This window comes from Phocoena phocoena, chromosome 3 (assembly GCF_963924675.1).
Source record: "Phocoena phocoena chromosome 3, mPhoPho1.1, whole genome shotgun sequence".
Lineage (NCBI taxonomy): Eukaryota > Metazoa > Chordata > Mammalia > Artiodactyla > Phocoenidae > Phocoena > Phocoena phocoena.
Window position 1 is genome coordinate 169,696,612 of NC_089221.1, and position 22,870 is coordinate 169,719,481.

At 50.0% G+C, this 22,870-nt stretch overlaps 1 protein-coding gene across 2 annotated transcripts; it reads left to right on the plus strand.

The window, feature by feature from the left end:
• The first annotated feature begins 1,193 nt into the window (after window positions 1-1,193).
• Window positions 1,194-22,192, plus strand: PLIN3 (perilipin 3). 2 transcript variants are annotated; one of them, XM_065873520.1, is made up of 7 exons: window positions 1,194-1,273; window positions 5,259-5,457; window positions 5,615-5,697; window positions 10,591-10,888; window positions 16,829-17,028; window positions 18,825-18,950; window positions 21,819-22,192. In XM_065873520.1, the coding sequence occupies exons 1-7, from the start codon at window positions 1,208-1,210 to the stop codon at window positions 22,161-22,163; spliced, it is 1,317 nt and encodes a 438-aa protein (XP_065729592.1). In that variant the 5' UTR covers window positions 1,194-1,207; the 3' UTR covers window positions 22,164-22,192. The 2 variants fall into 2 exon arrangements, with proteins under 2 accessions (XP_065729592.1, XP_065729593.1); XM_065873521.1 differs by having other exon boundaries at window positions 1,208-1,273; window positions 21,822-22,163.
• Window positions 22,193-22,870: the final 678 nt, after the last annotated feature.

A 22,870-nucleotide genomic window follows, 5' to 3' on the forward strand; every position in this document is an offset into this window, starting at 1 on the left:
GGCAGTCCAGTGGTTAAGACTCTGTGCTTCCACTGCAGGAGGCATGAGTTCGATCCCTGGTCAGCTAAGATCCCACATGCTGCGTGGTGCAGCCAAAAAAAAAAAAAAAAAGGACCTGGAGAACCAGACTTAAGGCGGGTTTAGCCCCATTTTACAGATAAGAAGACTGAGGCTAGGGGCGAGGAAGCTCCTTGCCCAACATAGCACAGCATGGGTGGAGCTGGGACTCCTGAAATCTAATCTGACAATGCTCTAGGTGTCTCATCTCATTTGGCCGGGAAAATGGAGCGTACCTGTGGCTGCCATCTTGCCTGCAAATGTGTGCATTAGATTCACCCAGGGAGCCTCCCTTGCCTTCCCCACATCCCTGAGACTGACTTGACTGTCTGCAGAGGGGCCAAGAATAGTCTCTCTCTTTTTTTTTTTATTTAACTTAAAAAAAAAAAAAAAAAACTTAACTTTTTTTTGAACAGGTAATGTTATCTACCTGGCTCAAAAGTCAGAGGCCTGCCCCAGCTACCCGATCTTCCTCCCTGAAAGGTGGCCACTGTAACAGTTTCTTGTGTCTCTTTAAAGATTCTGTCACATACAAGCAAAAACTTTAGCCCCACTCACACCTTTTGTCTCTTAACAATATCTTGGTCCCAGTCAATTACATGTAAGCTTCCACACTTAAGCCACTGCCCTGGGCTACCACTGTTATTTCCTTTAGTCCCCTTCTGTTGGGCCACCAGATTGTGTCCAGTGTCTGTGGCCAACACAGGTACACACAGGTACACACATCTCTGTCCACGTGGCAGTACCAGTGTGGGACTGTCCCCGCAGTGAGGTTTCTGGGTCAAAGGGAAGATGCCTCTTAAAACCCAGTAGTAATCGACAAATTGCCGTCTGCAGGGGTTTTGCACCATAGTATTGATAGAGGTGAGCCCTTGGAGGGCCGCACACAGACCTTGCCCTTTAAGGTGTGGCCCCCGGGATCAGTTGCATGAGCAGCAGCTGGGAGCTTGTTAGATTTTGCTCTGCTGGATCAGCACCTGTTTTGAACAGGCTCACAGGTATGTGTCAACAGTTGAGAGGCAGGGCTCTAGGAAATTGGGGGCGGGGGTGGTCAGAGGGCAGGTGTGAACCCGGACATCCCCCTGGAGGGAAGAGAGGAGCGGGCTGTACCCTGACTGGTCCTTCTGTTCACAGTGCCTGCTTCTGAGAAATGTCTACCAACGAGACAGAAGCCACTGCTGGCGCCCAGGTGTCAGCGGAAGAACCGGTACAGCAGGTGAGGAATTTCTGAGATGTGTGGGATGAGGCTTCCCACCTGGTGGTGCCTTGGCAGGGAGCTGATGCCAGCACACGGGGGGGGGGGGGGGGGGGGGTGGTCAAGAGACACCCTTCTGAGTGGGTTGGGCAGAGCCATTATACTAGCCCCTAACAGGTGCCCCTCTAATAGGTGGAGGTGGGAGAGCTGGGGATTCCAAGGGCTCTTGGGAGAGCAGGGGTACAGCTCTGTTTGAAACTGCCTGGCTCCCCCCAGGCAGACCTTCCCTGTCTCTGCAGGTTCTCTTAGGGTCCTCCTTTTAGGAAGCCAGTTTCTATTTCACCTCCTTTCCCCAGTTTAAATAAAAGCCCCTTTTAATAAACAGCTTTTTAAAAGTTAGATATCATTCACATACCATAAAATTCACCCTTATGAAGAGTACTACTCAGTGATTTTTTAGTAAACTGCCCAGTTATGCAGCCATCACCACCACACCGGAACTTTTTCATCTCCCCACAAAGAGACCCCATACCCATTAGCAGTCGCTCCCCATTTTCTCTCCTCCTGGGAACCCCTGGGTTCTGTCTCTATGGATTTGCCTATTTTGGACATTTCATAGAAATGAAAACATACACTATGAGACCCTTTTGTATCTGGCTTCTCTCACTGAGCGTAATCTTTTTGAGGTTCATCTGCATTGTAATATCTGTGGTGCTTTGTTCCTTTTTAATTTATTTTTATTTTAAAATTAATTTTTATTGGAGTGTAGTTATTTTTACAATGTTATGTTAGTTTCAGGTGTACAGCAAAGTGATTCAGTTATACGTATACATATATCCCCTCTTTTTTAGATTCTATTCCCATTTAAGTCTTTATAGAATATTCAGTAGAGTTCCCTGTGCTGTACATTAGGTTCTTATTAATTATCGTGTTCCTTTTTTTTTATTTATTTTTTTTATTTTTTATTTTTTTTTTTAATTTTTTTGCGGTACGCGGGCCTCTCACTGCTGTGGCCTCTCCCGTTACGGAGCATAGGCTCCGGACACGCAGGCTCAGCTGCCATGGTTCACAGGCCTAGCCACTCCGCTGCATGTGGGATCTTCCCAGACCGGGGCACGAACCCGTGTCCCCTGCATCGGCAGGCAGACTCCCAACCACTGCGCCACCAGGGAAGCCCTCGTGTTCCTTTTTTAAACTTGTGGTAAAATACACATAACATAAAAATATACTATTTTAACTGTTTTGAAGTGTGTAGGTCAGTGGCAGTAAGTATATTCACAGTGTACAACCATCATCACTATCTAATTCCAGAACTTTTTCATTACCCCAAATCAAAACCCCATATCCATTAATAGTCACGCCCATTCCCCTCTCCCCCAGCCCCTGGCGACCACTAATCTGCTTCCTGCTGATGGATTTACCTTTTCTGGACATCTCATATAAGTAGAATAAGTGGAATCATTTTATAAAAGTAGAACCTTCTGTGTTAGGTACCACGTAAGTGGAATCATACAGTAGTTGTCCTTTTGTGTCTGACTTAGTTCACTGAGTATAATGTCCTCAAGGTTCTTCCATGCTGTAGATCTTGTCCGAAGTGCCTTTTTAAAAATAAATTTGTTAATGTATTTATTTTTGGCTGTGTTGGGCCTTCGTTGCTGCCCACGGGCTTTCTCCAGTTGCGGCAAACGGGCTACTCAACGTTGCAGTGTGCGGGCTTCTCATTGCGGTGGTTTCTCTTGTTGCAGAGCACAGGCTCTAGGAGCGTAGGCTTCAGTAGTTGTGGCACACAGGCTTAGTTGCTCCGCAGAATGTGGGATCTTCCCGGACCAGTACTCAAACCTGTGTCCCCTCCATTGGCAGGCAGATTCTTAACCACTGTGCCACCAGGGAAGTACCTACTTTTAGTTTTTTGAGGAATCACCATAATGTTGTCCATAATGGCCGTACCATTTTGCATTCCCACCAACATCATTCAAAGGTTCCAATTCCTCCACATCTTCACCGTTACTTTCTAATTTCTGTTCATTTGATAGTAGCCATCCCAGCGAGTGCGGAGTGTGAGGTTGTAGCTCATTGTAGTTTTGACTTGCATTTCCCTAATGATCTGTGATGTGGAGAATCTTTTCTTGTACCTGTTAGCCATTTGGAGACTATATATTTTTAAAAACATGCTTTAGACCACATTTTCTTTATCCATTCACCAACTGATGGACATTTGGGTTGTTTCCACTTCTTGGCCATTGTAAATAAGGCAGCTGCAAACATTCGTGTACAAGTCTTACGTGGACGTGTGTTTTCCTATCTCTAGGGTAGAATCTTAGGAGCAGAATTGCTGGATTGTGTGGTAAGTTTGTCATTAATTTCTGAAGAGACCTCCTGGGCAAACCCTGGAGGACTGCCTGAGTCCAAGGTCCAGCTTTGCCACTGGCTTGTTTTGTGATCTTGGGTGGGGGTGACTTCCTTAGCCTCTCCATGCCTTAGTTTACCCTTCCATAATGTTGGAATAATATTCCCAATCTCCTGGGACTGGCGACTAAGTGAGCTAAAACAAATTCTACAAATAGCCCCTGTGAGAGTTAAGTCTTCTGACTGCGTCTTCACATGGGTCATCTTTGCAACTCCTTCAGGACAGAAATGACTTCCCATTTTATGGATTGGAAACCGAGGCTCAGAAGGCCTGTCCTGAGTACTCAGTTCTGTTCTTGTCGGGTAAGAGTGGCCATATTCAATATGTAAATGAATGGGTGTGGCCATGTGCCAATAAAACTTTATTTACAAAACCAGGTAGCGTAGGATATTTTTCAGCCATGTAACAGAATGAAGTACTGACACACAATGCAATGTGGATAAACCTTGAAGATATGGTCAGTGAGAGAAGCCAGACACAAATGGACAAATCTTGTGTGATCCCACTCACAGGAGGTCCGTAGAGGATTCAAATCCACAGAGACAGGAAGTAGATGGTTGGGGGCCAGGGGCTGGGGAGTGAGTGTTTCATGGGGACAGTTTCAGTTTGGGAAGATGAGAAAGTTCTGGAGATGATGGTGGGGATGGCTGCACGACAGTGTGAATGTACTTAATACCACTGAGATGTGCGCTTAAAAATGATAAATTTTAAGTTATGTGTATTTTGCCACACTTTTTTTTTTTTTTGGCGGTACGCGGGCCTCTCACTGTTGTGGCCTCTCCCGTTGCGGAGCACAGGCTCCGGACGCGCAGGCTCAGCGGCCATGGCTCACTGGCGCACCCGCTCCGCGGCATGTGGGATCTTCCAGGACCGGGGCACGAACCCGTGTCCCCTGCATTGGCAGGCGGACTCTCAACCACTGCGCCACCAGGGAAGCCCTGCCACACTTTTTTTAAAAAAGGAATGAAGCACTGAGACACGCTACTACGTGGGTGAACCTTGAAAATGTTACTCGGTGAAAGAGGCCATACACAAAAGGCCACATGTATGATTCCATTGGTGTGAAATGTCCAGAACAGGCAAATCCAGAGACAGAAAGTGGATTCATGGTTATCAGGGGCTGGGAGGCAGGGGCGTGACAGCCAGTGGAGACAGGGTTTCTTTTTGGAGTGATGAAAAAGTTCTAGAATTAGACGGTGAATGTTGCACAACCTTGTGAATACACTAAAAACTTCTGACTTGGTGCATTTCAAAATGGTGAAATTTTATGACGTGTGAACTAGATTTCAATAGTGCTGCTAGGAAAAAAAAAACAGGCAAGAAGAAAAAAATCAGGCGGTGGACGGTACTTCGCCCCCAGGGGTCCGTAGTTTCCTGGCTTCAGTTGTAGACTCTGAGCTCCAGGACAATGGGGTTCTTGTGTCATGTCACTGCCTGGCGCACGGTGGGTGGCAAGGTCATGTTCAAACAAGTGGGCTGTGGGGACCAAGATACAGGAAGTGCCCGGCGGAACCCCAGAGTTCCTGACTTGTGCAACCGCGTGGGTGCAGAGGGAGGGGAGGCGAGCTGTTTCCCTGGCCTGAGCTGCCCTGCCCGTAGCCCAGCGTGGTGGACCGCGTGGCCGGCATGCCGCTCATCAGCTCCACCTGCCACATGGTGTCCGCCACCTACATGTCCACCAAGGAGAGCCATCCCCACGTCAAGACTGTGTGCGATGCGGCCGAGAAGGGCGTGAAGACCCTCACGGCTGTCGCCGTCAGCGGGGCGCAGCCCATCCTGTCCAAACTGGAGCCCCAGCGTGAGTGAAGCCTGGGAGAGCCTGGACCCGCCCCTCCTGGCTATTTCCCCAGCGGTGGGGGGAGGCGGGGCGGCGGTCTGAGGACCTGCCCACCCTGGAGGGATGCGCATGCGCGGTAACATCAGCTGTCTGTCTCCCCGCCCCCGCTGCTCCGCAGTCACATCGGCCAGTGAATACGCCCACAGGGGGCTGGACAAACTGGAGGAGAATCTGCCCATCTTGCAGCAGCCACCGGAGAAGGTGACTGACCGCCGCCAGTGGGGGGAGGTGAGGGAGGGTGGGATGCTCAGCTGAGACGGGGGCCTGCCTAGGTATCCAGTCTGTGGCCCCACCTTAGCTAGAGCAGATGAGTGGGACAGCTTCCTCCCTGACCCCTCCTCTGTCTGTCCCCAGACCCCCACCAGGCAGCTGCAGGAGCATTCTGAACACCAGCCAGATGGGCCCTAAACCCCCTCGTGTCTCCCACCTGGTGCAGAGCAAAAGCCAAAGCCTTACTCATGGCCCCGCCAGATCTGGCCCCGCTGCCTCTCTGCCCTCCCTGCCCACCTCACTTGCTCCATTCCATCTGCGCTGGCCTCCATCCTCCTGTTCAGTCACATCAGCGCCCATAGGTACCAGACACGGTGATGGAAACAGAGTCCTTGCCCTCATGGAACTTTCATACCAGGGAAGCAGGGAAAGCAAATACAGTGAACACACCCATCTCAGTGCTACCCCAGGATCTTTACACCTGCTGTTCCTTCTTCATGGATCAGGTTTCTGGGACTCTGTTCTAATCTCACCTCTTCAGAGGCCTTCCCTTCCCTCTTAAAGAAGGTCCTTCCAGTTCAGCTCTGCCCAGTAGAACTTTTTCTGTACACCTTCTTTCTGTGCACCATCCAATATGGAAACCAACAACCATATGTGGCTTCTGGGCCCTTAGAATGTGGCGAGTGTGACTGAGGAACTTGAATACTAATTTTAATTATTTTTTTTAACATTGGGATTATTCTCTTTTATTTTTTTATTTTATTTATTTATTTATTTATTTAATTTTTTTTTAATTCTTTTTTTATTTTTTTTAATTTTTTTTAATTTTTTTTTTATATATATTTTTTTTATTCTCTTTTTTTAAATTTTTTTTTATTTTTATTTTTTTATTTTTTTGCGGTCCGCGTGCCTCTCACTGTTGTGGCCTCTCCCATTGTGGAGCACAGGCTCTGGACGCGCAGGCTCAGCGGCCATGGCTCACGGGCCCAGCTGCTCCGCGGTATGTGGGATCTTCCCGGACCGGGACACGAACCCGAGTCCCCTGCATCGGCAGGCGGACTCTCAACCACTGTGCCACCAGGGAAGCCCCATGCATTAACTTTTAAAAAACGTTTCAGATAGTGTGTTACATAACTGCTTATTTGTCTCCCCAGCTGGGGTGCGGGCACAGACTGTCTGCTTTGTTGCTGTGCCAAGTGCCCATCATACAGCCTGGCATGTAGGAGATGCTTATTAAACACTCACGTACTTCATCGCCCCTTTTTCCTGGTGGGACGGAAGTGCCACACTAAGGCAAACCTGTTCACGTTGAGAATCTTCCCACCAGAAATAGGTGTTCCCTGGTCGGGGGCAGTGGGACACGCCAGCCACTCCTCCGGTTCCCTTAGGCTTTTTGCTGAGACCACCTACTTTGTCTGGCAGCTTATTCACCCGCTAGCTCTCAAGCGCCTCCTGTCGGCCAGAGACCACGATATGTCATGTCCCCCAAGGGCAGCCCCGTTACACAGAAGTGGAGTGGGCTGGGGAGCACTGGAACAGAACCTGAGCCCATGTCTTACCACAAAGGGTGTTAACAAGTTGGGCATGTGGAAGGTAAAAACGGCCACATCCAAAGAAGGATGGAGAATCATCGCCCAGGAGCCACCTCCTTAGGGCTGAGTGCTTGCATTCTCCTCCTGTCCTGCCGGTGTCACCAGGCCAGCATTCCTTCTGTTTATAGACGGGATGAGCTCAGGGTGACATTGGACAAGGTTGTCCAACAGAGCGGCTGCTCTGAGCCCCTGACTTCCTGGGAGGCTCTCTTCTTCTTCTTTTTTTTTTTGGCCCTGCCTTGCATTTTGTAGGATCTAATCTCCCCAACCAGGGACTGAACCCAGGCCCTTGGCAATGAATGCCCCAGGTCCTAACCACTGGACCGCCAGGGAATTCCCATCGTGGGAGGCTCTCCTGATTCTGGGCCTTGTGAGGTTCCCCTTCAGAATGAGGTAGCTCTCCCTGGTCCTGTGGGACAACAGTGTTATCAGAGCTGGGATTTGAACCCGGGCCAGCGTGAGCTACGTGACAGCCCCACTGTGTGCTCAGTGAGCTTAGGGCTGGTGTTCAAATCTGACAACCGTGCCCTCTCCCCCCCAAAAAGTGACTGATTCCCATGAATAGGAGGGTTTAGGTGTTAAGAGGGGCGCCAGCTTAGAAGGGTAGGATGGGAGGGGGCATGGTTTTTAACTTTCCAGAGTGCTCTGTGGGTAGAGATCTATTTAAAGACTTAGATTCAAGAACACCAGGCATGGATCAACCAGTACCCACTGTGTGCTGAAGCAGCTTCTCGGAGGATGCAATGCAAAGCTAGTCCAGAGGAGGGCAAATCTGGCCTTCTGCCTGTTTTTGTAAATAATGTTTTATTGGCACACAGCCGCAAACAGTGGCTTACACATCGTCTCTGGCTGCTTTTGCCTGAACACCGGCAGGTTCGAGTCGTTGGGACAGAGACCCTCTGGCCTGCAAAGCTGAAAATATTTACCGTCTGGCCTTTCCTGGAGAAAGTTGCTTACCCCTTTTAACCAGTCAAGGTTACAGGCAGGAGAATCAAAATACCAGGTTAAAATTCAGGCTCTGCTCCGACAGCCCTCAACACAAGCTGTTCAGCCTCTCTTGGCCTTGCTTTCTCTTCTGGGGAATGTGTACACTCTTGTGTCTTGGAGATTTGCTGAAGTGGGTTCATCACCTGAAGTCCGAGAACATACTAAATGTTGGTTTTTTGTTTTTTTTTTAAATTAATTTTCATTGGAGTATAGTTGATTTACAATGTTGTGTTAGTTTCAGGGGTACAGCAAAGTGAATCAGTTATACATATACACTTATCCACTCTTTTTTAGGTTCTTTTCCTATATAGGCCATTACAGAGTATTGAGTAGAGTTCCCTGTGCTATACAGTAGGTCCTTACTAGTTATCTGTTTCATATATGGTAATGTGTATACGTCAATCCCAATCACCCAATTTATCGCCCGCCACTGAGTGTTGGTTCTTAACGTCTTGATACGAGCTTCGGGGTCCACAAAATGCTCTGATGTTTTGGGCACGTCAACAGTTCACTATGGGGAGTTTAAGGTAGTCAACGTGTTAAATTGGCAGTTAATGGAGACAAAGCGTTTGGTTATTTGGGCATGTGCATAAAATCCCTCCTGTTGCTTTATTTTTGTTTGTTTGTTTTTGGGTTTTTTGGGGTTTTGTTGTTGTTGTTTTTTTTTTTTTGCGGTACACGGGCCTCTCACTGTTGTGCCCTCTCCCGTTGCGGAGCACAGGCTCCAGACGCGCAGGCTCAGCGGCCATGGCTCTCGGGCCCAGCTGCTCCATGGCATGTGGGATCTTCCTGGACCGGGGCACGAACCCGTGTCTCCTGCATCGGCAGGTGGACTCTCGACCACTGCGCCACCAGGGAAGCCCCTGGGTTTTTTTTTTTTTTTTTTTTGGTTGCATTGGATCTTCGTTGCTGCACGCGGGCTCTGTCTAGTTGTGGTGAGCGGGGACCACTGTTCGTTGTGGTGTGCGGGCTTCTTATTGCGGTGGCTTCTCTTGTTGCGGAGCATGGGCTCTAGGCGTGCGGGCTTCAGTAGTTGTGGCTCGTGGGCTCTAGAGAGCAGGCCCAGCAGTTGTGGTGCACACGGGCCTAGTTGCTCCGCAGCATATGGGATCCTCCCAGACCAGGGCTCGAACCCGTGTCCCCTGCATTGGCAGGCAGATTCTTAACCACTGTGCCACCAGGGAAGCCCTGCTTTTGGGGTTTTTTTGACCGCACCATGTGGCTTGTGGGATCTTAGTTCCCCAGCCAGGGATTGAACCTGCCCCCTCGGTAGTGAAACACGGAGTCCTAACCACTGGACCACCAGGGAATTCCCCTCCTGTTGCTTTAGTGTAGCTCTGAGCATCTCACTCTAAAGCGGGGTCCCTCTCCCTCAGCACCACTGACACTGGGGCCAGTCATTCTCTGTGGGGGGCCATCCCAGGAGCTGTAGGGTGTTGAGCAGCATCCCTGGCCCCCACCTGCTCAATGCCAGGAGCCCCTCCCCCCGCAAGTTGTGATGACCACAGATGTCCCCAGACAACGCCCAATGTTCCCTGGGGGCAGAAACACCCTGGATGAGTAGTGCTGTCCTGAGGGACTTAACATACTGATTGCCTGTTCAAACAGGATTGCAGTTCTTAGTACAGGATTGGAGTGGTCCCTTCTAGGGATGTCGCTAGTTTCTGGTGTCACACAGGTTCAGTGCTTGAGCCAAGCACTGTTCTGACCCTGTGATTTAGCCGATTAGGGCTGCTGTAACAATTACCCCTAACAACAGACATTCATGCTTGCACAATTCTGGAGGGTGGAATTCCGAGACAAGGTTTCGGCAGGGCTGGTTTCTCTGGGGTTCCTCTCCTTGGCTTGTAGATGGCCATCTTTTCCCTGTGTCCTCACGTGGTCATCCCTCTGTGCGTGTCTGTGTCCTAATCTCTTTGTATAAGGACACCAGTCAGACTGGATTAGGATCCACTCTAATGGCCTCATTTTACCTTAATTACTGCTTTAAAGGTCTCATCTCCAAATACAGTCACATTCTGAGGTTCTGGGGGTTAGCGCTTCAACAGTGTTCAGCCCATAACACCATGGGGAGAAGAGGTGGAGGCCCAGAGAGGTCGAGTGACTTGCTTAAGGCCACACAGCTAGGATATATCAAGCCAAGGACTCTAACCAGGCTGTCCGGCTCCAGAGCACATGATCTTAACTGCTTTCACCCTTCAGGGTCATCCTGGAGCTGGAACTCCTCCCTTAGGCCCAGGGTGCAGGGTGGGGGTACCCAGGTACAAAGGGAGGACGGAGATACTGATGCTGTCCTTTCTCGTAGGTCCTGGCAGACACCAAGGAGCTCGTGTCGTCCAAAGTGTCGGGAGCCCGAGAAGCTGTGTCCAACACCGTGTCCAGCGCCAGGGACACCATGGCCTCCCGGGTGACCGAGGCGGTGGAGGTGACCCGGGGTGCTGTGCAGAGTGGCGTGGACATGACCAAGTCCATGTTGACCAGTGGCGTCCACTCGGTCATGGGCTCCCGCGTGGGCCAGATGGTGCTGAGCGGGATGGACACGGTGCTGGGCAAATCGGAGGAGTGGGTAGACAACCACCTGCCCATGACAGACGCTGAGCTTGGTGAGTGCAGCCCACAGGGCTGGGACCCTTCCCCAGACCACCCGACGTGTGGTCCCTCTCAGCCACCAGGAGTCAGTCCATCACATGCTGTCATCTCATCCCTGCCCCCTCTTCCCGTCTATCTTAGCCCACCTGTAACAGCTCGGTTCCCTCTGCCCTGGTCTGTGGTGCCTGTCCTCCCTGAAGCAGCCTCCAGAGGGCGCCTGTGAGCACTCAAGTCAGGCCCCTCCAAGACTCCCACCTCCCGTGGGTAAAAGCCCAAATCCTCCTGGAAGCTCCCTTGTACTTACCTGCTTGCCCTCATTCATTCTACTCCAGGCACACTAGCCTTCTTGCCTGTCCTGGACCATGTTTCCACCCCAGGGCCTTTGCACTGGCTGTTTCTTCTACCAGGAACTCTGCCCTGACATCCAGATGTCTCATTCTTTCTACCTCCAGCTCTGTGCTCAAATGCCACCTCCCAATAAGGCCTCTAAAATTGCACCGTCCCTCATGCATATTGTGTCCTGAAACCTCCCCCCAGGCCCGGCTCTGATTTTTCTCTTCAGCACTGGTCGTCAGTTCCTCAAAGCAGAAGCTGTGTCCTTTCTGAGTCTAGAACGGGGCCTGGCACTTAGCAGGTGCCGAAATCCCCAAATAAAATCACTCAAACTCTTCTCTATCATTCCCCCCCCAACCCTAGGTATATATTTGTTTGTTCAAATGTTCCTTGAGCACTGGCTGTATGCCAAGCCCTCTCTAGGTCCTAGGGATACGTCAGTGAACAAAGTTCTGCCTTCATAGACCCTAAAGTCTAACATGTACAGAAATCAGATTTAAGGAGATGTTTCTGAGGAGGTGACTTTGCCCTGTCGTGCATGGGGGGAGGGAATGAGCTGTGCAGATGTCAGGGCAGAGACATAGGGAACACAGACCCGGGCGCAGGGGCGTACCTGGTGTGTTGGAGGGACAGCAAGGAGGCCTGTGTGTCTGGAGCAGTGAGCGAGGGGGAGAGAGGGAGGAGGGGAGGGCAGGGAGGGGACCGGGCAGGTCGTAAAGGGCCTTGTGGACCACAGGGAGGACTTGGGCTATTACCCCAGGGAGGTGGGACCCTGGAGGGCTGTGGGCAGGGGGCGGGGGCGGCGGGGCCTGACTCGGTACTCACTCACACCCTCTGGTGGCTGCTTTTGGGAGGATAGACTCCGGGTGAGGAGAGGGTGGGAGCCAGGGGAATCCGGGTTCAGGTGAGCTGTGATGGGGCTGGACCAGGTGGTGGTAGGAATAAAGAGAAATAGACAAACTGGGGATAAAAGTGTTGAGACAAAGCAGCCAGTCTTACTCATGGTCTCATACCCATGGCTCTTGGGGTTGGCCTTGACCCCGCCTTCTAGAGACGGCCTTCCTTTGCACACGTACCGGGAACTTCCATCCGGGCCAGCAGCTTCAGATTCCAGTGCCCACAGCAGCAAAGGCCCACGAGGGCCACGTGTAACCAGACACCATGCTCCGTCCAAAGGGAGCAGCCTCTAGGCTCCGGCCAACTTTAGCTAGAGCTGGTTTGTTTGAATGAGATGCCAAATATTTGGGGTGACTGGAAAGAACTGATGACAGACTAGATCAGGGTTTCCCAACTGTCATTGGAGCCAGGTCATCCTCTGTGGGGGGCTGTCCTGGGCACTGTGGGGTGTGGAGCGGCCTCCCTGACCCCACCCACTCGATGCCAGGAGCACCCCCAATTGTGACAACCACAGATGTCCCCAGACATCACCCAGTATACCCTGGGGGCAGGATCACCCCCAGGTGAGAACCAGTGCTTTGCCTGTTCTAGAACTTCATATAAAGGGAATCATGGGAATTCCCTGGCGGTCCAGTGGTTAGGACTCCACGCTTTCACTGCCGAGGGCGCGGGTGCGATCCCTGGTCGGGGAATGCTACAAGCCATGTGATGCAGCCAAAAAAAAAAAAAAGGAATCGTGATTCCCTCATGGGTAGACAGCTCCTAATCATTATCTCTAATCTCTTTTCCCGTTGGGATTGCAACATGTCACTGTTCTAGCTGTTAGCTGGAAAACTTCCATGGACAAAGTTCTCTGTTGCAATCTTGATTACCCCAAGGTACGGTTTATAGAGGAAAAGCAGGGCAAGTAGTTAACGTTCCCCCTTTTTATTTATTGTGGCATCACAGGCTGGTTCACCAGCACCCTCCAAGAGTGCGTAGTGAGTCTTTACATCATAGGTTTGAACACGAAGATTAACACGACGTATTGCGATCCGAGGTATTTATTTTATTGACGCTTCACTTGTCCTATTATTTTCGATTGCTTGGAGCCCTCCTTGAGCTGACTCTGAGACCCCATGATTCTCCCTGGGAATCCTCGGCAGAAAGTCATGGTCCCTTGCCCCCTGGAGAAACTCGATGTTCTAGGTGGGGTGATGTTCCTGGTGGGGCAGGATGGGACGGTGTTCCCAGTGGGGCGACATTCCAGGCAAAGGATCTTAAGCCCTGCAGCGTGTGGCTTGAGCATAGGTGATGCTTGTCCTTTGTGTTTTCAAAACCTGACTCCAAACCTCTTGAAGGAAGGGACCTGGCTGATGTCTTTCGTCCTGTATCCCAAGTTCAGTGCCTGCTGGCCTCTTGTAGTGCTCAGACCAAGTCACACTTGGCTATGGGTCTTGGCCCCCAAAAGTAGGGGGAGAAGCAGAGTTTGCTGGGAGGCAGGTTGTGAAGCAAGCCTGGGAGCCACTTCAGAGAACAGATCTGTCTGAGCAGCTTTGACTTTCCGCTTTCCTTTGTGTCCATCCACTAAGGGTGAAATCACTGCACAGTGGTGCTTGAGGTACTGGGGAGGTCTGTGAGTAAAGGTGCCATGTTAGAGCTAGGATATTACTCGTGGGCTCGGGGCGGGAGCAGAGCCCTGCTCCCCCTCTCTCCCAGTTCTCCCCTTTGCCAAGGGCACCGCCCCCTCCAGGGGCCCTGCCGGCTTGCTCTGACATGCCTAGGCTCTGTCAGACATCCTTGGCCTAAATAACAAAGCTGCTTTCACTTCCAAGGGCAGAGCTCCCGGGTTCCCAGAGGGCCGTGGAGAAGTTCTGGCCATTAGGATGGGTTCAAAATGTTGCTGGTTTGGGTTTAGTCTTTGCAAACCTGCCTTTGGTGGGAGAATGGGGCAGAGTCTGTTTTTCCCAAGATGCCAGCTTTTATTTTCGCTGCCTCTAAATGTCCCAGGTGTTTGGGGGTTTTGTTCAGTTTTTAATTTTTTTAATCTTTTTGTAATTCATTTTTTTAATTAAAATACTTTTTTAAATTGAAATTTAGTTGATTTACAATGTTGTGTTAGTTTCAGGTGTACAGCAAAGTGATTCAGTTATATCTATTTTTTTTTAGATTCTTTTCCATTATAGGTTGCTACAAGATATTGAATATAGTTCCCTGTGCTATACCGTAGGTCCTTGTTGGTTATCTATTTTGTTCAGTTTTTAAAATGTCATCATGAAATGACCCTTCTGTGACATCCTTGTCCCCCAGCCGATTATGTTAGACTATCTCCAGGCCATCTCCGGCCCACCGCCTGCTTTTGTAAATAAACTTTTATTGGCACACAGCCACGCCCACTCATTTACATTTACTCTATGGCTGCTTTTGAATACCAATGGCAGAGTTGATGATTGCACAGCAGAGCCTGCAAAGCTGAAAATATTGACTGAACTGGCCTCTTACAGAAAAAGTTTATTAATCCCTGGATAAGAGTATGTTCTTCCAAAATTTTTAATGTTTATAGTGTCAACGAAAATCAATAAACAGCCAATAATAAGAGAAAAGAGTTTAACTTGAGCCAAACGGAGGACTATACCCCGGAAGCCTGCTTCCCAGATAACTGAGAAACTGCTCCTGAGAAGCAGACTTTTCAGCAGTTTTTTATCTTGTCAGAACAAAAAACATTAAACAAGTCAGGGTTACATTTCTTCAAGGTTTCAAAAAAAGAAAGAAAAAAAGGAACAGACCAGCATGTACATGAGTCAGTATGGCCTTGGCACCTAGGAAGGAATCTTATCATCAAAGGAGGACCAGCATTTTGGTGTCCCAGGAAGGGAGGCATTTAATCTTGATTTTGAACATGGACATTCTTTACTTCTGGCCAATGTGCCCTTTTCTTTAATAATTGAAGCAGATGTACGATGTAGGTTTGATAGGCCACAAAAAGGCTATTTTAGGTAGCATCAAATTCAAGTTAACTCAGGTATAAGCCAGAATGACTTCCCTATCTATATCTTAATATGTGAAAATTTCTTTTTATCAATAGAAACAACCGAATTCCCCTGACTGAAGTCTTACCTTGATTGAGCAAGGGGTCGATGGCACCATGTGGGATTTTGTTGCGTGATTTTCCCCTTTCTTTCATTTCTGGAACAGTGCCCAATCCAAAGGAGAGGCATATTTAGGTGGCTAAAGTGGAGATCTCACTCATCAGACCAGCCCCACTGTTCCTGCCTGACCAGAGCACATTTCTTGTGTTATCTTGGTCATGTGTACTCCCTGTTCTGTTTATGTGCTATTCTTTCAATCAACTTTGCCAGATTCTTTTAGAAAGGGAACTTTATCACTTACTATAAACAGATAAACTACAAATAGGTAATAAGAATAGCTAAACACTCGTTCATTTGCATGCCTTTCTGAAGGCAGTGAAATCTCGGAGTCCTAACTCCTGGACTGCCAGGGAATTCCCCAGATTTCGGGAAACTGAGGCTTATTGGCCAAATCACTTCTGCATCCAGGGGGCCACAAGCATTTTCTTGACAGGCCAGGTAATAAATAATTTTGGCTTTTTTGGGCCATACCGTCTCTGTCGCAACTATGCAATTCTGCCATTGTAGCACAAAAGCATAGACAGTAGGTAAATGAATGGTTGTGATTTTGTGTCAATAAAACTTTATTGATAAAGGCAGGTGGCATTCAGCCCAGGGTCTATAGTTTGCAGACCCTGCCATAGGGCCTTACAAAGCCAGTGATTTATTAGGACCGGATTTAAACTCAGATCGGGTTACTTACAAAGCTCAAACTTTTATCACTACTATAGTAAAGTCTAAAGGGAGCAGGATAAGATAGGATCAAATTATCAAGACAGGTGGATTTCCATCCTGTTGCCTTGTAACCTTATGAGTATTTTCTGGACTAGATAGTCCGGACTTTCCCTTAACGGCTGTGAAGATGGTTCTCCTATGGCTCAGACTTCTCCTCCCGTCAAGTATCGTGGTTAAGAACGTGGGGCCTGGCTTCAAATCCTGATTTGTGACGTCCCAGCTGTGTGACCTTCGGCAAATTGCTTAACCTCTCTGAGTCCCCGTTTCCCCATCTGTAAAAATGGGATAACGGTGTCTCCCTCTTAGAACTGTTAGGATTTAACAAGAATGCCCGCAAAGCACCTAGAACATTGTGAAAGATTGGCCACTATTAATATATGTTAGGCGCTAATACAGGCAGGATTGGCAAACTTTTTTCTGTAAAGGACCAGATAATGAATATTTTAATCTCTGCAGGCTAAGAAGCCACATATTCCAGAGGCCACCTCTGTTGTTTGAGAGCAGCCATAGACAACATATAATAAACATAGATGGTTGTATTCATGGGTCGGGTTGTCCCGAGGGCCGTAGTTTTCAGGCTCTCACGCCAGTCTCAGGCCTTTTTTTTTTTTTTTTTTTTTTGCCATGCCTCACAGCATGTGGAATCCCCTTAGTTCCCTGACCAGGGATCGAACCCGTGCCCCTTGCGTTGGAAGTGTGGAGTCTTAACCACTGGACTGCCAGGGAAGTCCGTAGTATAAGGCCTCTTAATCCTGGGATATTCAGTCCCTATCATACCCATTTCGCAGATGGGGAAAACCAAGGCAGGGAAATCCTTTTACACTTGCAGACCCGGGGCACAAACTCGGCCTTCACAGTGCTTCTCCTGTCTTCCCCCCGCAGCCCGCCTCGCCACGTCCCTGGAGGGCTTCGACATCGCCTCAGTGGCCCAGCAGCGGCAGGAACAGAGCTACTTTGTGCGTCTGGGCTCCCTGTCAGAGAGGCTGCGCCAGCGTGCCTACGAACACTCTCTGGGAAAACTGCAGAACACCAGGCAGAGGGCCCAGGAGGCCCTGCTACAGCTCTCACAGACGCTCAGCCTGGTGAGGCCCGCGGTGATGGGGGCGCTGGCCAGTAGTGTGTGTGCCAACAAACCCCTCTGCAGCCTAGTGGCTTATTCCTCCCCACACATCCGCCTGGGCTCGCTCACGGGGCCATGGCCCTGGATGAGTTTGCTGGGGCTGCTGTAACAAAGTCCCACACACTGGGCAGCTTAAACACAGACGTTTATGCCTCACAGTTCTAGAGGCTGGGAGTCCAAGATCAAGGTGTTGGCACGGTGGTTCCTTTTGAGGCCTCTCTCCTTGGTGTGTAGACGACTGTCTTCTCTCTGTGTTCTCACCTGGTCATCCCTCCATGCATGTCTGTGTCCTAATATCCCCTTTTTATAAGGACACCAGTCATATAGGATTAGGGCCCACCCTAAGGACCTCATTTTAACTTAATTACCTCTTTAAAGACCCATCTCCAAATACAGTCACATCCTGAGGTCCTGGGGGTCAGGGCTCCAACCGGTGAATTTGGAGGGGACACAGTTCAGCCCATGACAGGTTGGCTGGAGGCTGGGTCTCTCGGTGTGGTCTCCTCCTCCATTAGGGTACCTCAGGCTCTCCCCTGGCTGTGGCCTTAGGGATCCAGGTACAGCGGGAACACGTGAGCACTTTTTTTTTTTAATTTATTTTTGGCTGTGTTGGGTCTTTGCGGCACGCGGGATCTTTCGTTGCGGTGCGCGGGCTTCTCTCTAGTTGTGGCACTCGGGATGAGCACTTTTTTTGTTTGTTTAAAGTCAGTTTTATTTGAGGTATAACTTACATTTTACATACAATGAACATCACCCCTTTTAAAGTATACAGTTTGAGGAATTTTACAAATATAAACAGACATGTAACCACCACTGCAATCAAGATGTGGAACATGTTCATCACCCCAAAAAGTTCCCTCCTGCTTCTTTGCAGTCAAATCCTGCCCCCCTGAAGTTTTAAATTTTTCTGTTCTCTAAAGAGGGAAATTTCTAATTTCTTTCCCTGTTTGCTTAGCTTCTACTCAGTATTATCTCCTCTCTCTTTTTTAAAAAATTTTAATTGTGGTAAAACACACATTTTAACCAATTTTTAACCGATTTTAAGTGTATAGTTCAGTGGCATTCAGTACCTTCACATTGTCGTACAACCATCCCCACTGTCCATCCCCAGAACTTTCTCATCCTCTCAAACTGAAACTGTCCCCATGAAACACTCACTCCTTAGCCCCTCCCCCAGCCCGTGGCCCCCACCATCTACTTCCTTTCTCAATGGATGTGACTCCTCCAGGACCTCCTGTGAGTGGAATCAGACAGCATTTGTCCTTCTGCGTCTGGCTTCTCTCACTGAGCCATCATGTCCTCAGGTCCATCCATGTTGTAGTGAGTGTCAGAATCTCGTTCCTTTTTAAGACTGAGTAAAATATTCCATTGCAAGTGCTTTTTAAGCCTCTGCTTGCGCTCCATCTGCTTGTGTCCCATTGGTCAAAGCCCGTCACGTGGCCAGGCCCACTTGCAGGGCGGGGTGGTGGTGGTGGTGGTGGGGAGAAACAGGCAAGATGGGAGGAGCTGCAGAGAATCTGTGGCCACTTTCTTTGCAAGTACCGCACAGGGCACGAGCATGTTGGTGACCCTGAAACCCACAGCCTGTGGAAACACTCTGAGAAAAGCAGCATGCCTCCCCCTTCTCTCCCCATCTCAGATGAAAGGACCACCCCCGCTCCCTCTGGAATGCCACATCTAGGATTCCTGTGGATTCCCATGCGCTGTGCTGGTTTTGGTCAAGGGCCAAGGCAGCCACCCTCTCTCTCTCTGCTCCAGATGGAAACCGTCAAGCAGGGTGTCGACCAGAAGCTAGTGGAGGGTCAGGAGAAACTACACCAGATGTGGCTCAGCTGGAACCAGAAGCAGCTCCAGGGCCCAGAGGAGGATGCAGCCAAGCCAGAGGTACCCACCGTGGGGGAGCATGGGATACCTGGGGCCCTGACTTCCCTCTCCCCACCTCTGCTTGATGGACCTAGCTGCTCGGAACGCTTTCCCCAGCCTCGCCTCCCATTAACTGCCTTCGGGACCTGATGACACCTCCTCCAGGAAGCCTGCCTGGATTTTCCACTCTTGGGTATAGGCGTTGCTTCTGAACCATGGGACGCCTGATAGTGATGGGTCTCAACCTGCTGAATTCTAAGCCATGTCCCATTTACTTGAGTCCTGACTCCTTCCCTGCCCCATGCCAGTGTCCCGTCACATCCTTCAAATTCACCTGCCCGGTTCTGAGTGTCAGCTTCTCACTAACGTGCTCTGGCCCCTCCAATCTATCCCAGGCATTGGCCTCTTGAACGAGCCCTGACTTTTGCCACCTGTGCTGTCACTCATCTAAGCTTTCACTGAATCAGTGCCTTAGACGATTCTCACGCCTCATTTTGAACCATAGTCCCTCTCTCTCAAGGACTCATAATATCTTAGCACAATAGCTTCTCAACTTTACCTCTCTGGGCCTCGATTTCCCCATCTGTGAATGGGATATAGGACCGACTGCCAGGTTGTTAAGGTGAAATGAACACTCATGTTCACAGCAGCATGAGTCACGTCAGCCAAAAAAGTGGAAACGGCCCAAATGTCCATCAACAGATGATGGACAAACAAATGTGTCTCTCCACACACGGGAACATCACTCAGCCATGAAAAGGAGAGAAACCCTGACACTCACTACAACGTGGTTGCAGCCTGAGAACACGATGCTCAGTGAGAGAGACCAGACACAGAAGGACACACAGTGTGTGATTCCATTGATGGGAAACGTCCAGGACAGGCAAATCCATAGACACAGAAAAAGTGGGTTAGTGGTTGTTGGGAGCTGGGAGAGGGGGAATGGAGAGGGAGTTTCTTTTGGGGTGATGGAATGTTCTAGAATTAGAGGTGCTGGTTGCAGAACCTGGTCAACGTACTAAAAACATGTACACTTAAAAGGGTGAATTTTCTGGTATGTGAGTTATTTTATACACACACACACACATTGACATGTAAGGCACATAGTAAGTGCTAAAAAATAATATTTATAAGGTATGGTGAATGTCTCTATAAATGCAAAACTGTTCAGCATTCAGACCCCAACCGCGGAAAACCGTCTCCCTTCCCCCCTCAACTGCTGAACGCAGCAGCCAGAAAATAGATATTGATTCTGTTGGCACCTCCCTGCCAGGTCCAAAGCCAGAGTCCTCAGGTGAGCAGGCTCAGGGCAAAGTCTTGCCTCCCAGCCTGCTTTGATCTCCTCCCCGGCCCCGGGGAATTTTCAAGGACCCGACCTCAACTGCAGTCTCCCCCACTGCTTACAACTTCTGCCTAGAAAGTTCTTCCACACCTTCTCATTTTTTTAAACTTAAAAAAAAAAAAAAGCAATTTGGGCTTCCTGGTGGCGCAGTGGTTGAGAGTCCGCCTGCCGATGCAGGGGACGCGGGTTCGTGCCCCGGTCCGGGAAGATCCCACACGCCGCGGAGCGGCTGGGCCCGTGAGCCATGGCCGCTGAGCCTGCGCGTCTGGAGCCTGTGCTCTGCGACGGTGAGAGGCCCGCGTACCGCAAAAAAAAACAACAAAAACAATTTTATGGAGATATAAAAGTCAGAATCTTGTACTTTAAAAAAGTTTTGAGCTGTAATTCACATACTGTACAATTGACCCATGTAAATTACACAATTCATGGGTTGTGTGACTATCACTGTAATTCAGAGCATCCCTATCACCCCCAAAGGGGATCTTCTCCCCAATAGCAGCCAGGCCCCGTTTCCACACCCTCCTCCATTCCTGGCAACCACAAATGTACTTTGTCTCTGTGGACATTTCATGTAAACAGAATCACACCCTGTGTGTCCTGTGTCCGGCTTCTCTCACTGAGCATCGTGTTGTCAGGGTCCATCCACGTTGTACTGAGTGTCGGTGCTTCACCCCTTTTTATGGCTGAGAGATGTGCCCGTGTGTGGATGGATCACCTTTTGTGTCTCCATTTGCCAGTTGATGGGCATTTGGGTTGTCTCCACTTTCCGCTACCATGAATAACACCCCTTTGAGCCTCTGTGTACAAGTCTTTGCATGGACGTGTATTTTCGTTTCTCTTGGGTGGATGCCTAGTGGAGTTGCTGGGTCATATGGTAACTCTACAGTTTACCATTTTGAGGAACTGCTAGACCATCTGCCAAAGTGACTGCACCACAAGATACGAGGGTTCCAGTTTCTCCCCAGCATGGGGGTGAGGGGGTATCTGCCTGTGGGTTTGAGTTGCACTTCCCTGATGATTAACGACGTTGAACATCTTTCCACATGCTTCTTGGCCATCTGCGTATTTCTTTGGAAAAATGTCTATACCTGTTTTTTTTTTTCTATACCTGTTTTTCAATTTGATCAGTGATTATCTCACACAGTTCAAAACTCAAAGAGCCCGTATTCTTTTTTTTTTTTTTTTTTTTTTTTGCGGTACACGGGCCTCTCACTGTTGTGGCCTCTCCCGTTGCAGAGCACAGGCTCCAGACGCGCAGGCCCAGCGGCCATGGCTCACGGGCCCAGCCGCTCCGCGGCATGTGGGATCTTCCCGGACCGGGGCACGAACCCGTGTCCCCTGCATCGGCAGGTGGACTCTCAACCACTGCGCCACCAGGGAAGCCCCAAAGAGCCCATATTCTGAACCACCTGTGCTCGACATCCTCTCCTGGGGAAAGGTTTTCCCCAAGGTGGGCGGTAGAACCCCCATTTTCTCTTTTCCGGGCTTTGGGTCCAGTTACCCCCCAGCTCAGAGGGCCCTGATGATCACCCTCCATCCCTTCTCAGCAGGTTGAGTCCCATACGCTCACCATGTTCCGTGACGTCGCCCAGCAGCTGCAGACCACCTGCGCCTCGCTGGGCTCCAGCCTCCAGGGGCTGCCAGCCCACGTCAAGGATCAGGCGCTGCAGGCTCGCCGCCAGGTGGAGGACCTCCAAGCCACCTTCTCCGGCATCCACTCCTTCAAGGACCTGTCCAGCAGCATCCTGACACAGAGCCGCGGGCAGGTGGCAAGGGCCCGAGAGGCCCTCGACCACGTGGTGGAGTATGTGGCCCAAAACACACCCATCACGTGGCTGGTGGGACCCTTCGCCCCCGGAATCACTGAGAAGGCCCCAGAAGAGAAGAAATAGGAGAAGCAGGAGGGAGGCTCCTAGGGCCCGGGACCCCTCACTGGGAACACACGTCTCTAACCCTTCCCAGCTCACCTCAGCTGCCACCTTGGGAAACCGAGGTCCTCAGAACCAACCAGTCCCTCACCCTGTCTGAGCTTGGAGGAAGCATGTCCCGAGCATCACAGCGATCATTAGGACGAGATTTCCAGGAAAAAAAATTTCTTTTTTCTAGAAGGTTCCAAAACTTTTTTTTTTCTTCCTCCAAAACCAGGAATATAGTTCTTACATCCACTCCTTTTTCTACATCAAGGCTCCTGGATATCAGCCTTGAGCTAAGGGACTTGGACTTCTGTGAAGTGGGCCTCCTGGGGATGGGGGTAGGGGCAGAGCAGCTGATACTCATTCTAGAGCTGAAGGGGGTGAGGCCTGCCTGGTGGGGCTTCAGTGTTGCCTTAATAAATTTTACCTGCAGCTAAGTCCAGGTTGTGTGTGTGTGTGTGTGTGTGTGTGTGTGTGTGTGTGTTTATTTTTCAGCAGCTAAACAACTCTGGAGTCTCTGTGTGACCTTCTCGGCCCCTTCTTTGCTTTGCTCCCAAGGGCGTGAACGGGACAGGGCCGGACCTGAAGGTCTGTACCCAGTGCCTCGGACAAGGCCTGTCTGGGTTGTCAGAGATGCACTCACCACGCTTGCTCGGCTTGGAGAGAACCAGGTTGTGGGGCTCTTT

Bases quoted from the DNA above. Each gene is read 5' to 3' on its own strand.
- PLIN3 (XM_065873520.1), top strand. From the start codon at position 1,208: ATGTCTACCAACGAGACAGAAGCCACTGCTGGCGCCCAGGTGTCAGCG. The intron at 5,698-10,590 runs GTGACTGACCGC...CCTTTCTCGTAG, and splicing joins TGCAGCAGCCACCGGAGAAG to GTCCTGGCAGACACCAAGGA. The intron at 17,029-18,824 runs GTGAGGCCCGCG...TCTCTGCTCCAG, and splicing joins TCTCACAGACGCTCAGCCTG to ATGGAAACCGTCAAGCAGGG.